At 35.6% G+C, this 13,196-nt stretch overlaps 1 protein-coding gene across 1 annotated transcript in view; it reads left to right on the forward strand.

The window, feature by feature from the left end:
* Positions 1 to 13,196, forward strand: part of COL24A1 (collagen type XXIV alpha 1 chain) — a 412,921-nt gene that overhangs the window by 337,938 nt on the left and 61,787 nt on the right. Inside the window, exons 47-50 of the mRNA XM_082408071.1 lie at positions 1,870 to 1,923; positions 2,034 to 2,087; positions 10,052 to 10,105; positions 11,237 to 11,344. Coding sequence (XP_082264197.1) covers positions 1,870 to 1,923; positions 2,034 to 2,087; positions 10,052 to 10,105; positions 11,237 to 11,344 — 270 coding nt within the window. The remainder of the gene's footprint in view (positions 1 to 1,869; positions 1,924 to 2,033; positions 2,088 to 10,051; positions 10,106 to 11,236; positions 11,345 to 13,196) is intronic.

Below are 13,196 nucleotides of genomic sequence, written 5' to 3' on the forward strand. Positions count from 1 at the left end.
ATCCTCTCCAACTCATCCAACTCATCTCACCACTAATATCATCAGGAAAAATCAATCACTTCCTGTAATCTTGCCCACATAGCTTTATGATAATATTATAAAAAACCTAATATTTATAATTTTTACCACTGCAGAAAAACAGTCTCTCAATTTTTATTGGGATGGAAAGGACCAAAGGAATTATAGTGAAGCTCCTAGAAAACAAGTTTGGTTTTCGTAAGATTTGTATCCAAACATCACAAAGCCAGGAGAGGCAGTTGGCTATTCTATGATCATTCTGAAAAGGTCTCTGTAAAACTACAGATAGAGTGGTGGCAAAACCATAATAGGCCATGACGGTTTTAAGTTTTGTAGTTTATTCAGTATGCTTACTCTCACTTCACTTTGTAACCCCAGCTTTTCACCAATTGCTTCTCTCCTGAGCTGGCTTAATAAGTGACCTACAATAATCATATTTACTTGAATAAAGCTCCCTCTTGATTGACCTGATTCTGTTACTTGCTGACTCTGTTCATGTTCTGTTGGTAAAGGTCACACGTAGGAATCGTCTTTAGTTATGGCTGTGTGCTATATAGAAAGCTTTCCAAAATAACCTTTCTGTCTTGCAACTGTTCTCTCCCTTAAACAGGATTCATTTACTTTATCAGGAAGTTGAATCTTAAAACCATGAACATTTGCCTCACAGAATGCAAACAAAGAAGGTTTCAACTGATCTTTCTGGGAGAATAAATATTGTTAGCCTTAAGTATGTAATCCCTTCTTCTCCTAGCCCAGAAAAAGGAGATGAGCCTAATAACTGTCCTTCCTATGGCATTCTTTCTGTAATACACAGGAAGAAAGGAATCTGAAGGGAAGAGGACAGTAGGGAAGGGGATAAAAGAGATTACGTGTGGAATTCTTCCTACGTAACTCTCACCTGACATGCCCCTAGGTTGTTGCTAGCTTCTGTTTACACACTTGAAAGGTGTAAAAATGTGGTAGGCCAGCATTCCTTCCTAGGAGAACTGGGGTGATGACAGATCGCTGAAGTCAGAATCATTGATGTCTTGGCATATGCAGTAACGACTACCAGTCTTCAGCCCAGTAAATCTACTATCTAAATGGCTGTGACCTTAGTTTGTAAAAATGGAGACCATAGTACACTGGAAAAGGGTTGAAAAAAGAAATTTGTTCTCAAACTCTTTATTCATTCGTTATTTGCTCTATTAGTTTCCTGAGCCTGCCATAACAAATTACCATAGACCAGGTGGCTTAAAACAACAGAAATTTATTCTCTCACGGTTGTGGAGGCCAGAAATCCAAAAGCAAGATATCATCAGGGCTGTGCTCCCACCGTAGGCTCTAGGGAAGAATCCTTTCTTGCTTCTTCCAGCTTCTGGTGGCTAACAACCTCCCTTGTGGCTGCATCACTCCAGCCTCTGCCTTTGTCTTCACATGGCCTTCTCCTTGGTTTGTATCCATCTCTCTCTCTCTGTGTCTATTGCAAGGACACTTGTCAGTGGATTTAGGGCCCACATGGATAATCCAGGATAATCGCCCTCTAAGATCCTTAATTTAATGATATTTGCAAAGACCCTTTTCTCCAAATAAGATCACATTCACAGTTTCTGAGGATTAGGGCATAGATGTCTTTTGGAGGGCCACCATTCAACCTATATGGAAAAAAAAAACAAAACTCTACACTCTTTCTCAGTCATCATTATATTCAGTGGCTATTATGTTCTATACTCTTTCCAAGAGAGAAGAATAATCTCTATAATATTTAAATTGAATTTTGCAACATTTTGCTACCACTTTAAGTGATAATACTCTATTCTCTAAGTCACATGTCTTTATTTATTCTAATAATATAACCTTTTTTATTCATAGGGTCACATGGGTATACCAGGACCAAGAGGTGTCACTGGACAACAAGGGCCCCCAGTATGTTTTGAAAGCATTCTTTGTAATTCTGGCATTTAAAAACATTAATGTTAACATATCTTATTTGGTGTCTGCTTTATATGTGATTTCTGTTTTGGTTCCTATTAAAGGGTGAGCCAGGTGACCGGGGTGAACAAGGACTAAAAGGAGAGAGAGGATCTGAAGTAAGTTGAAATCATTAAGACAATTTGAAACTTATTGCTGGCGTGAGAAAACAGGGGCACAAGGAGTTGCTGTTCATTGTAACTTAAATGATCATTCATTCTTTCAGAGCAAGAATCACCACAGGCCTCTAAACAGGGTGTTTGTTAATATTTGTGCTAAAACATCATTATTGATTAATTCGTGTGTTTCGACTGCCATCCAAAGTTCCCTTTACCAGCAGACTACTCTGGCTTTGAGAAAATTGCCTAGAGTTGTCCCAAACTCATTGTCCTTCCTTGGGGTTTCAGGCAGAAATACCGACTAGCCTTAAAACCAGCACTGCAGAGCAAAATTTTAGCAGTCATACCTATTTAGTTGCTGTAGTAAGGTAGGGGTAGAAATAGTTTAACTATATGACACAGACTCACAATTGGTTTAAAAGATTTTTTTCCATAACACAAGTCAATTATTTGTTATCAGGCGAACTAAAAATCTGTTGAGTTATTGAATTTAGCCACCTCTCTCCCTATATACCAATAAACGTTGCCTCAACCTTATGTAACAACTGGATTTGTAATTTGTACCATCACTTCCTTGCTGCCCTACTTTTCATGGCATTCTGACTTTACCTGCTACTGATTTAAAATTAAATTCTTTAGAAAATGTACTGTATTTTAATAATAAATTAGGTGAGGATTGATAAAAAGTAATGAATTTGAGACCATGTTTCTCCTAATTTGTTAAACTGCCTTCACCCATACTTGTGTTTCCCATTTGTGGGAGTTAGTAATAAAATTGAGTTGAGTCGGATATCACATAGAAGCCATTTTAAATAGTCTTGGCAACTACCTAGTAACTTAATGTCAGGCTCCTTAATAAATAAGGACTAATAAATAGTAAATACAAATATCCCATTGGGACTTACCTGGTGGCACAGTGGTTAAAAATCCACCTGCCAATGCAGGGGGCATGGGTTCGAGCCCTGTTCCAGGAAGATCCCACATGCTGCGAAGCAACTAAGCCTGTGAGCCACAATTACTGAGCCCATGTACCACAACTACTGAAGCCCGTGTGCCCTAGAGCCTGTGCTCCACAACAAGAGAAGCCACCACAGTGAGAAGCCCACACACTGCAACGAAGAGTAACCCCCTCTCTCCACAACCAGAGAAAGCCTGCGCACAGCAACAAAGACCCAATGCAGCCAAAAATAAATAAATAAATTTATTAAAAAAAAAAAAATCCCATTGAAGGCAAGCCTTAATTTTAAAAAGAAATTCAAAGGAAGAATACAGTTGTCTCATTCGCTTAGAATTTTTAATACCCAAATTGGAAAAAGTAGTGGAAAAAACCATGAACCTAGAACACTGCTACTACTTTCATGTGACTTCCTTATATTTGCATTAAGTGCCTAAGGATGCAAATGCTCTCCCAAGGTTTGATCCTAAAATTTCTAATCCTTTACAATTAGTACTTTCATATTCTCAATGTTTTCTTTTTCCTTTTTTGACATATCTCAGGAAGAAGAAATTTTTTTATGTTTCTTAGTATTTGTTAAAATTATGCCAACGAAAATAAAATATTCTTACTAGACAACTGCAGCTCCAGCCTATATGGTCAGCTCTCCCTGGGTATTGGAGCTGAAAGGTCTTGAGGAGCCATGGTTTAAATTCTGTATAATCCATGAGAATTAGTTCTTTTCCCACTTTGGGCAATGCTGGTGTACAGTCCGAGGTTACATTAAAAAGCCTCTTTGAATTTCAGATAGTAATGATTGCTACAAGAAAAATCACTGACTATGTGTTACTCACTAGGGACACTTTGAATGGCCAGGTGGATCCTATGGAATTGCCCTCATCTTGTTTTTGCAAAGCTTTAAATTTGTTTTTTAGATTTGGAAATGCCCTTTAAAATCGTTTGGACAACCCTCTCATTTTTCAGACGAAGAAATTCAGGTCCCAGAGGGATTATGAGTTACCTAAGATCACAGAACTAGTTAGCAACAGAACCAACACTAGAAACTTTATTTCCTGACTCCCATTATTATACAAAAGCCTTCTATTACTTTGAAGTCTTTTATAAATTAAGTTAAATATTAATTTTACTTAACCAGCTAATTCATTAATTGGTCTCTCAGACATGAAACTATGGAAACTATAAAGAAAAAGTTGGAGCAAGTCAAGTCAAAACCAATTGCAAACCACTACATTTTTTTAGAGACTTTTACAATGCAAATGTAGTGAACTGTCCCATAATGGCTTTCAAATACAGAGACTCAAGCCAAAATCTTACTTTCCTCCCAAAGCAAAATTCCAGATTTTAGTGAATTTAAATTTCTTGGTTAAAAAAAAAAAGACTTAACTCTCTAAATCTGTGTTTGTATTTTAAAGCTACCCTCTCTAACAAAGTTAGAACTAACAAAGTATTGTGATGACTGTCCTTCAGCTTCATTTGAATAAAAAATGAGTGTTTGGACTATAATGGCACATTTAAAATTTTCTGTTATCTAAAGAATTAGATTACCTTCTCTTGTAGTCTATGAAGTGGTACAATCCCAATGAATGGAATTCATTGTTTTAAATGGATCTGATTTCAAGTGGGCTGTTCTATTTTTCAAAGCTAGCCAGACAAAAGAGAAAGCACAATTTTACATATACTCTAAAGAATAAATATGAAATTCATTCGCCTTTCCTATTATGAGAACAGGAAGTCTGTTGATTTATGAGGTACTTATATTTACATAAAATAATATGAGTAAGTTAATTTTGAAAATAGCATAGAATGCTTCTAGTCTTATTATATTTGAATTCTGGGCATTGGTGGAAGAGTGATTTTTTTTTTTTTCCTTTTTATGACACCAACTCAATTAATCATCTACAAACACCTTAGATGACAACATACTTTCTTTGTCTTTGGCCCAATCTTTAATTTCCTACTGAACAGACCATCTCTGTGTAGGATTAATATTTAGTAATGTTTGGCTCTTAATTTAGTTACAAGACTACCCAGCAATTCCAACTGCAAGATTTTTTTTAATGCACAAATTCAAAAAAGTACCAGTCTTCTACACTTTGTTGATCTTTATATATTTTAAACCTCCACTGCAAGTCTGTCGTTTCTCTAACTAGCCTACTTCCTTTTAGTTATGGTGACAATAATTGTCATAAGGAAATCTTTCCTGAATTGACATCTAAAAACAGCAGAGACTGTTTTGTTATTTACTGTACGCTTTTTGTATTTAATAAGGAGATTTTGTCACAATTGTACCATTACAAGTAGCAAAATATACATTAAAAATAATTTTCATAGTCATAATTTTCCTTTAGTGTTATTCTGTTGGAAGCTGCTTCCTGATGTCCATCTGAGTATTAATAACATTCTAGTTTTCACGATGATAGACCCATGTATCTAGGTTTTAGAACAGTATTCAACTGTTCTGAAATAATCCCCAATATAATGGTCACCCTAAAATGTAATTGATTTGTGATGATATGAGAATCTCTGTTTTTATTTTGTATTTGAATGTTTGGAATAAAACACGCACATACATGTATAGCATATCTGAACCTTAAGCCATAAACTCAAGTATACAAAAAGTATAATTTTTTTTTTATGTTCTTTGTAATGGAACTTCTGTCCTGAGTACCCACCCTGCCTGGTGGTAGAAACCTAATTGATGGAAATCTAGTCAATTGATTGCCTTTAACTCCATCCACTCAAATATCCTGCATTTGATTTAGAGTTTTTCCCATTCATCCTCTTTTCAAGTCTGCAGTTACATTCTGGGTGGCAATGGTAGGGAAGGGGAATAGGAAGTGAGATTGATCTTTAGCCATCATCTGTTCATACTAGCAGCCACTGAAATGTACATCATCCCTTTTGGCCCCCATCTGCCATCATCCCACCATGTTGGCATCTACCTTGGCCCTCCTGACAAAAGTTCTTTGATCCCTGTTGGCTTGTACAGCTATTTTCTCAACTCAGGGGCAAGATCTCCTTAGATAGGACTCTAAGGGCCATATGCTTCTGTTCTTGGCCACATGGAAGTAACATTCTACTGCTCCCCATACCATGCTAGGTGCTTGAGGGACTCAGACTTTCTCAGGCCCCCTGGCCTGGACATCTCATGCAGAAATTTCAACTCTATTGCTGCACTCAGTGCAACTTAGCATACATCTCAGTGAGGCCTTTAGTCTCTCTAGCCATTATCTCTGTGCCCAAGTCCCCACACTTATCTGCAGATATTATTGTTTTGTTTTGTTTAGCTTATTAAGTTTTATTTGAATATAGTTGCTTTAAAATGTTGCATTAGTTTCTTGCTGTACCGCAAAGTGAATCAGGCATACGTATACACATATCCACTCTTTTTTAGACTCACTTCCCATTTAGGTCACCACAGAGCATTCAGTAGAGTTCCCTGTGCTATACAGTAGGTTCTCATTAGTTATCTATTTTATACATAGTAGTGTATATAAGTCAGTCCCAACCTCCCAATTCATCCCAACCCCCCTCCTTCCACCCTTGGTAACCGTAAGTTTGTTCTCTACATCTGTGACTCTATTTCTGCTTTGCAAATAAGCTCATCTCTACCATTTTTCTAGACTCCACATATAAGCAATATTATATGATACTTGTTTTTCTCTTTCTGACTTACTTCACTCTGTATGACAGTCTAGGTCCATCCACATCTCTGCAGATGTCACTATTTTGTTCCTTTTTATGGCGGAGTAATATTCCATTGTATATATGTACCACTTCTTTATACATTCCTCTGTCGATGGACATTTAGGTTGCTACCATGTCCTGGCAATTGTAAATAGTGCTGCAGTGAACATCATGATGCATGCATCCTTTCGAATTACGGTTTTCTCCAGATATATGCCTAGGAGTGGGATTGCTGGGTCATATGGTAGCTCTATTTTTAGTTTTTTAAGGAACCTCCAAACTGTTCTCCATAGTGGCTGTACCAATTTACATTCCCACCAACAGTGTAGGAGCATTCCCTTTTCTCCACACCCTCTCCAGCATTTATTGTTTGTAAAATTTTTGATGATGGCCATTCTGACTAGTGTGAGGTTATACCTCACTGTAGTTTTGATTTGCATTTCTCTAATAATTAGTGATGTTGAGCATCTTTTCATGTGTTTGTTGGCCATCTGTATGTCTTCTTTGGAGGAACCTCTGTTTAGGTCTTCCACCCATTTTTTGATTGGGTTGTTTGTTTTTTTAATATTGAGCTGCATGAGCTGCTTATATATTTTGGAGATTAATCCCTTGTCAGTTGCTTCATTTGCAAATATTTTCTCCCATTCTGAGGGTTGTCTTTTCGTTTTATTTATGGTTTCCTTTGCTGTACAAAAGGTTTTAAGTTTAATTAGGTCCCATTTGTTTATTTTTGTTTTCTTTTTCATTACTTTAGGCAGTGGATTGAAAAAGATCTTGCTGTGATTTATGTCAGAGAGTGTTCTGTCTATATTTTCCACTAAGAGTTTTATAGTATCCGGCCTTACATTTAGGTCTTTTATCCATTTTGGATTTATTTTGTGTATGGTGTTAGGGAGTGTTCTAATTTCATTCTTTTACATGTAGCTGTCCAATTTTCCCAGCACCACTTATTGAACAGACTGTCTTCTCTCCATTGTATATTCTTGCCTCCTTTGTCACAGATTAGGTAGCCATAGGTGCTTGGGTTTATCTCTGGACTTTCTATCCTGTTCCATTGACCTATATTTCTGGTTTTGTGCCAGTACCATGCTGTTTTGATTACTGTAGCTTTTTAGTATAGTCTGAAGTCAGGGAGCCTGATTCCTCCAGCTCTGTTCTTCTTTCTCAAGATGGCTTTCATTATTCGGAATCTTTTGTGTTTCCATACAAAGTGTAAAATTTTTTGTTCTAGTTCTGTGAAAAATGCCATTGGTAATTTGATAGGGATTGCATTGAATCTGTAGATTGTTTTGGGTAGTATAGTCATTTTCACAATATTGATTCTTGCAATCCAAGAACATGGTATATCTCTCCATCTGTTTGTGTCATCTTTGATTTGTTTCATCAGTATCATATAGTTTTCTCAGTACAGGTCTTTTGCCTCCTTAGGTAGGTTTATTCCTAGGTATTTTATTCTTTTTGATATGATGATAAATGGGAATATTTCCTTAGTCTCTCTTTCTGATCTTTCATTGTTAGTGTATAGGAATGCAAGAGATTTCTGTGTATTAATTTTGTATCCTCTGCAGGTATTATTGTTTCTACCCACCCCAGGACTTGAGGGCAGATTGGTGTCAAGGTCTCTTCTCAGAGATACCCAACAGTGTCTTAATAGTTTTGCTTCTCTTTTTACCTTTCTCCAACTTGAAGATTTTTTTTATATCCCCTTAGGTAGGAAAAACTTTCTCTTACATTATTATAATTCTTCTAAATATGTTCTTTATGGTATAAATTTTATGACTTGAATCCTTTATTACCTTGTTTTTTTATGTTCAACTATAGACTTTTAATATTTAAAAATCAGGCTTTTGTATTTAAAAATATATTCTTTTCAAACTATTCCCCCACCATGAGTTTCAGAGGACTGTTTTGAAATTCTTAAGCTAAAAAAGTTTATTTTGAAAATCAAAAGTTTAGAACAAATCTATCACTTTACATAAAAAGAAATACTGTGAAGGAAAATACACACCAGTTAACATATTTGAATATTATCACAATTCATATACTGTTTAATTAGTGCTATTCAAGACAACTGAAATCAGAACTGTTTTCAATATTTAAAACAGTCTTTATTTCTCTATTTTACTTCTTTATTGTATTCTAAAAGATACATTTATTATAGGAATCATATGTTCCAGAAATTGTATTTACTTCAACTAAACCCAGTTCACCAACTGTCCCCTTTTCTGGTTTCCTTACCCTTCAGAAGAATTTACATTAGTGACTTTTTAAAGCAAGTAAAATAGTTTTTGAACTTGGAGGTAGAACCCTTGATCCATATAGCTCCCTATCATCGAATTCTAACAAAATTGGATTTTTATCTCTTACAGAAAATGCCCTTTTTCTCTCTGATTACATATGCTATTTCTTCTTAAAACGTTTAAGCTCATTTTCAGAAGATGTAACATCTTCTGAAATTGTTTATTTTGTTATTGTTGTCAAATTGAATCTTTAGCACAACTGTCTTCAGATTTGAATAACTTAACATCTCATTTTGGTGGAATTATCCTGTTTCTGAGAACTTTTGACGATTTCTGAGAAATGTGTCTGGTAATGGCAATATGCTTCTTTTTCTTATTTGTGAACTAGGTCACTCTTTTCCACCTTTTTCTTCTTAAAATAATTTTAGGATATCATCAGAATAATGGCCTGATTTGCAAAGGCAAATTTCTGACTATCCTGGTAAACCGTTACTGCTGAATCAATTATGATTTAAAACATCTCACACATGGAAAAACAAGCAATTCTGTGGGAAATAAAGATCTTTTCTTTGATTTACAAGTATGTTCTTCTCTGTGCTTCCAGATAAGCACATTTTAGATTATTGGTTCATGTCCCTCAGTACACTGTAAGTGCCTTGTGAACAAGAGCTTTGATTTTGCATCTCCAGCACATAACAGAGTCCCTGATACCTAATAGTCAAGAAATGTTTACTGATTTAATTAAATAAGTACTTAACCACTTTCAGTAGGGAGACAAAGGCCTTGCCTGGAAGTGGGGACTTTTATTTAAATAATCTATTCAGTTCCTTTTTAGAACTATAATTTAAATTCTTAAATCATAGAATTTGGAGCCAGGTGGAAATTCATAGATTATATAGTCAAATTCTTTCATTTACAGATGAAGAAAATGACTCCCAGGAAAGTTAAATGGCAATCCCAATGATAAACAGCTAGTTAGTGGCAGGACTTGCTGTAGCCTCCAGGTCTCAGAGTTCTTTTCTATGCCTTCAGTTTAATTAAATTTATAGCAATGAGTTGACAACTGTGCTTCACATTTTTAGGGTCCTAAGGGGAAAAAAAGAGCTCCTGGCCCTTCTGGGAAACCTGGGATTCCTGTAAGTAACAGACCTTTTTCATCTTTATAGTTTTTCTAAATAGAACTTAAGCAAGCAGAAAAGTTTGGGGCCAATTATGACAAGTGTTGGATAAATCAGATTGTCTTCAAAAAAATGTTTAAACCCATGCCGGAACACAGAGGGAACAAAATATGACCATTAGCTCAAAACCAAGCTTGGTGTTGAAACGGAAGTCACTGCAACTGAATGTTGCTATTTTCCATTGCATGGAGACCTCTCTGTGGATTCATGCTACTATTCTTTGATGGTGAACCACTAAAAAACAGGCAACTTGGAGTCATGACTAAATGAATGGTGACGAAGGTCAGAGATTTTCCAGCATGATTGAAAAGACATGAGCTGGATTTTAATTGAAGAACTCGGCCTCTCATTTTCCTGGGAAATAGAACAGAAAGTCTTAGAAGAAAGCTTTAAATCTTTTCATCACAGAACAAAGATTAATTTTACCTTAGCCATCCGTTTCCTCTTTGGCCAAGCAAATATGTATAGACTAGCTTATTAGCAAAGACTTCCTGCTGGTCTCCCCTAGCCAACAGCCTGTTTTGGGTGGCCTGTGTTGGTTCAAAAAAAGTAAAGAAAAGTGAACATAAATTATGAGCACACTGAGATCAGAGATTCCCTACAGATTAAATCCAGTTGCCCAAGAGTACAAACAAAATGTTCAGACCTTTACTCAGTCATATAATTATCTAGTTCAAAGTGGCAACTAAAAGAGCCGTAATTTATTTCTTGGGAAAATAATACAATACAGAGTTTTAGAGATGGTGAATGTCAGCCTATATCCTAAACTGACAGGTGCACATAGCTGATCATTTCTCCACAGCTGGATAGAGCATGGGCTGGTACAATGAGAAATACCAGGAAATTACAGTAAAGTGGGAAAGGTTACACAATAAATTGCTGATTAGCTTGGCATTTCAGTTTAGGGAACAGTTACCTGATCTGTTGTATCCAAATAGTAAATTATTAAGGAATCCAGGAAACAGGAAAATTTATCCTGGGACAGGGTTTTAAGAATGTAACCTCCCACCCCCCAATAAGTATAAAAGTGTTTGTCATTTAAACATCTGTACAGCATCTCTATAATCCAAGTAATTTTTAATTGCCAAGGGACTTCCAGGCCTCCCTGGGCCAAAAGGCATGCAAGGATACCCTGGAGCAGAAGGCATTTCAGGAAACCCTGGTAAAGTTGGGCTACCAGGAAAACAGGGACTTCCTGTAAGTAGATTGAATATTCTTTGCTTTTTATTTCTTATGCATAAGTGTCTCTTTACTAAGACCATAGATATTTTGGCTGTCTTTCTTAACTTTGACATTGGTTCAGACTGTGTTTATGATTTCCAGGGAATGGCAATGAGTACATTCTGTTGGATGTTTTATAACTAATAACCCATATTATTAATAATTTATATTATTTTTACACATATAAAAGCTGCTACATAGGAACAATAAAGAAGTAAAACTTTAAGGGCTACACAACCTAACTGTGTTTTGAGTTCATCAAATGTCTTAAGCCACCTTTGGAACATTTCAGGCTTGGCAATAACTCAAGGTAAGTTCTGCCAAAATCATTTTCCCTTTACTTTTATAGCCTCACTATTTTACAGAAATTGTGTGAATGTTTTCTCTATGTTCATCTAGTGGTGATGCAATGAGCAATGATGTAGATTACTATTTTTATGCAAATTTCTATCTTACTTATTTGATCAGAAATTTAAAAATGATATTTTTGTCTTCATTTAGCCATTTTCCCTCTTTCCTTCCTAAGGTCATCCTAATCCAGATATTTATTGTTATCTCATGTTGTGTTTCCGTTTGAAATACAAGAATAATTAATCGCATATTTCAGTAATCCAGTAAATCCAGTAAAATTTATCCTTTTACATTTCCACTATTTGGATATGATTATCTATTGACCTGTTTTTCTTTTCTTAAATGAATCAATCCTAGTTGTTTATTCACATGTAGCATGGGACTGTAGCAAAACTCAAACCCAAATTAATATTATTCTTTCACTACGATGAATTATCTCATTTGTTTAAAAAAATGTATCAAATTATGACCCAGCCAATTTAATTATTTCAGAAATAAATATCTGGCCATATTCTATTTGGAAAGGTGAATATTTTTAAGGAGGCTTAGTATGGTTTCCATTTGCTTTGGAGACAGTATATCTGAACATCAGAGCATCAGGGTGTAAGCCCTAGAAAAATTTGACAGCCAGGCTGATGTTTTAATTAAAACATGTTTTCTAAACTTCTGCCATTAACATCAGTCTGGTTAAAAGAGGACTTCCATTTGAGATCCCAGTCTTAAAGGGAGCTCATGCCCTGAACCTTCATGTAGATGCTGCACTCTAGGCTCACCATATAAGAGTCTTAAAATGAGGTTGTGGAGTTTTAAAAATACAACAGTAAAACACTTTGAATTGGTCTGAGAGTCTGTACTTAAGTTTTACTGGGAAATGTTAGAGTGACTCTTACTGCGTTGAATAAGATTTTGAGAGCTGAAACAAGGAAAACCACATTTCAAAATATGTCATATTTCTTGCTGTGAACACAGGTTTAATCATGGAGGTGGTATGTATGTGGATGTGCCCAGTAGTCGATAAGGCTAGAAACTGAATTGTAAATACTAATAACAACAAATAGATTTATTTAATTACTGGGAAGAGGAACTCACTTGTTTTCTGACTAAAATAATACTAATCCAGGTACTTATTCCAGATATGGATAATACAAATCAGGATCCTATATATATATGTTTAATAAGAATTTCAGACATTCAGCATATAAGATATTCATCAGACACTAGTGACAGGTCAAAGTCATCCACATTTTTTACACCAAGTCACTTAATACTTCATTGTGGCAAACAACTTCTTTCTGGCAGTATGTGACACCTGAAGGTCTTCCTGGAAAGGACTGAAAATTGGAAAATAAAATGAAAACATTGATTCAGACTACAAAAATATGAACCATTTTCTCTTGCATAAAAACAGCAATGTGGCAAGTGATTGTTATCTGCTGCTAGTTTCCAGAAAGAAAACAGACATTTTCTAACAACTCTA

This window comes from Balaenoptera borealis (assembly GCF_965194805.1).
Source record: "Balaenoptera borealis genome assembly, chromosome: 1".
NCBI lineage: Eukaryota > Metazoa > Chordata > Mammalia > Artiodactyla > Balaenopteridae > Balaenoptera > Balaenoptera borealis.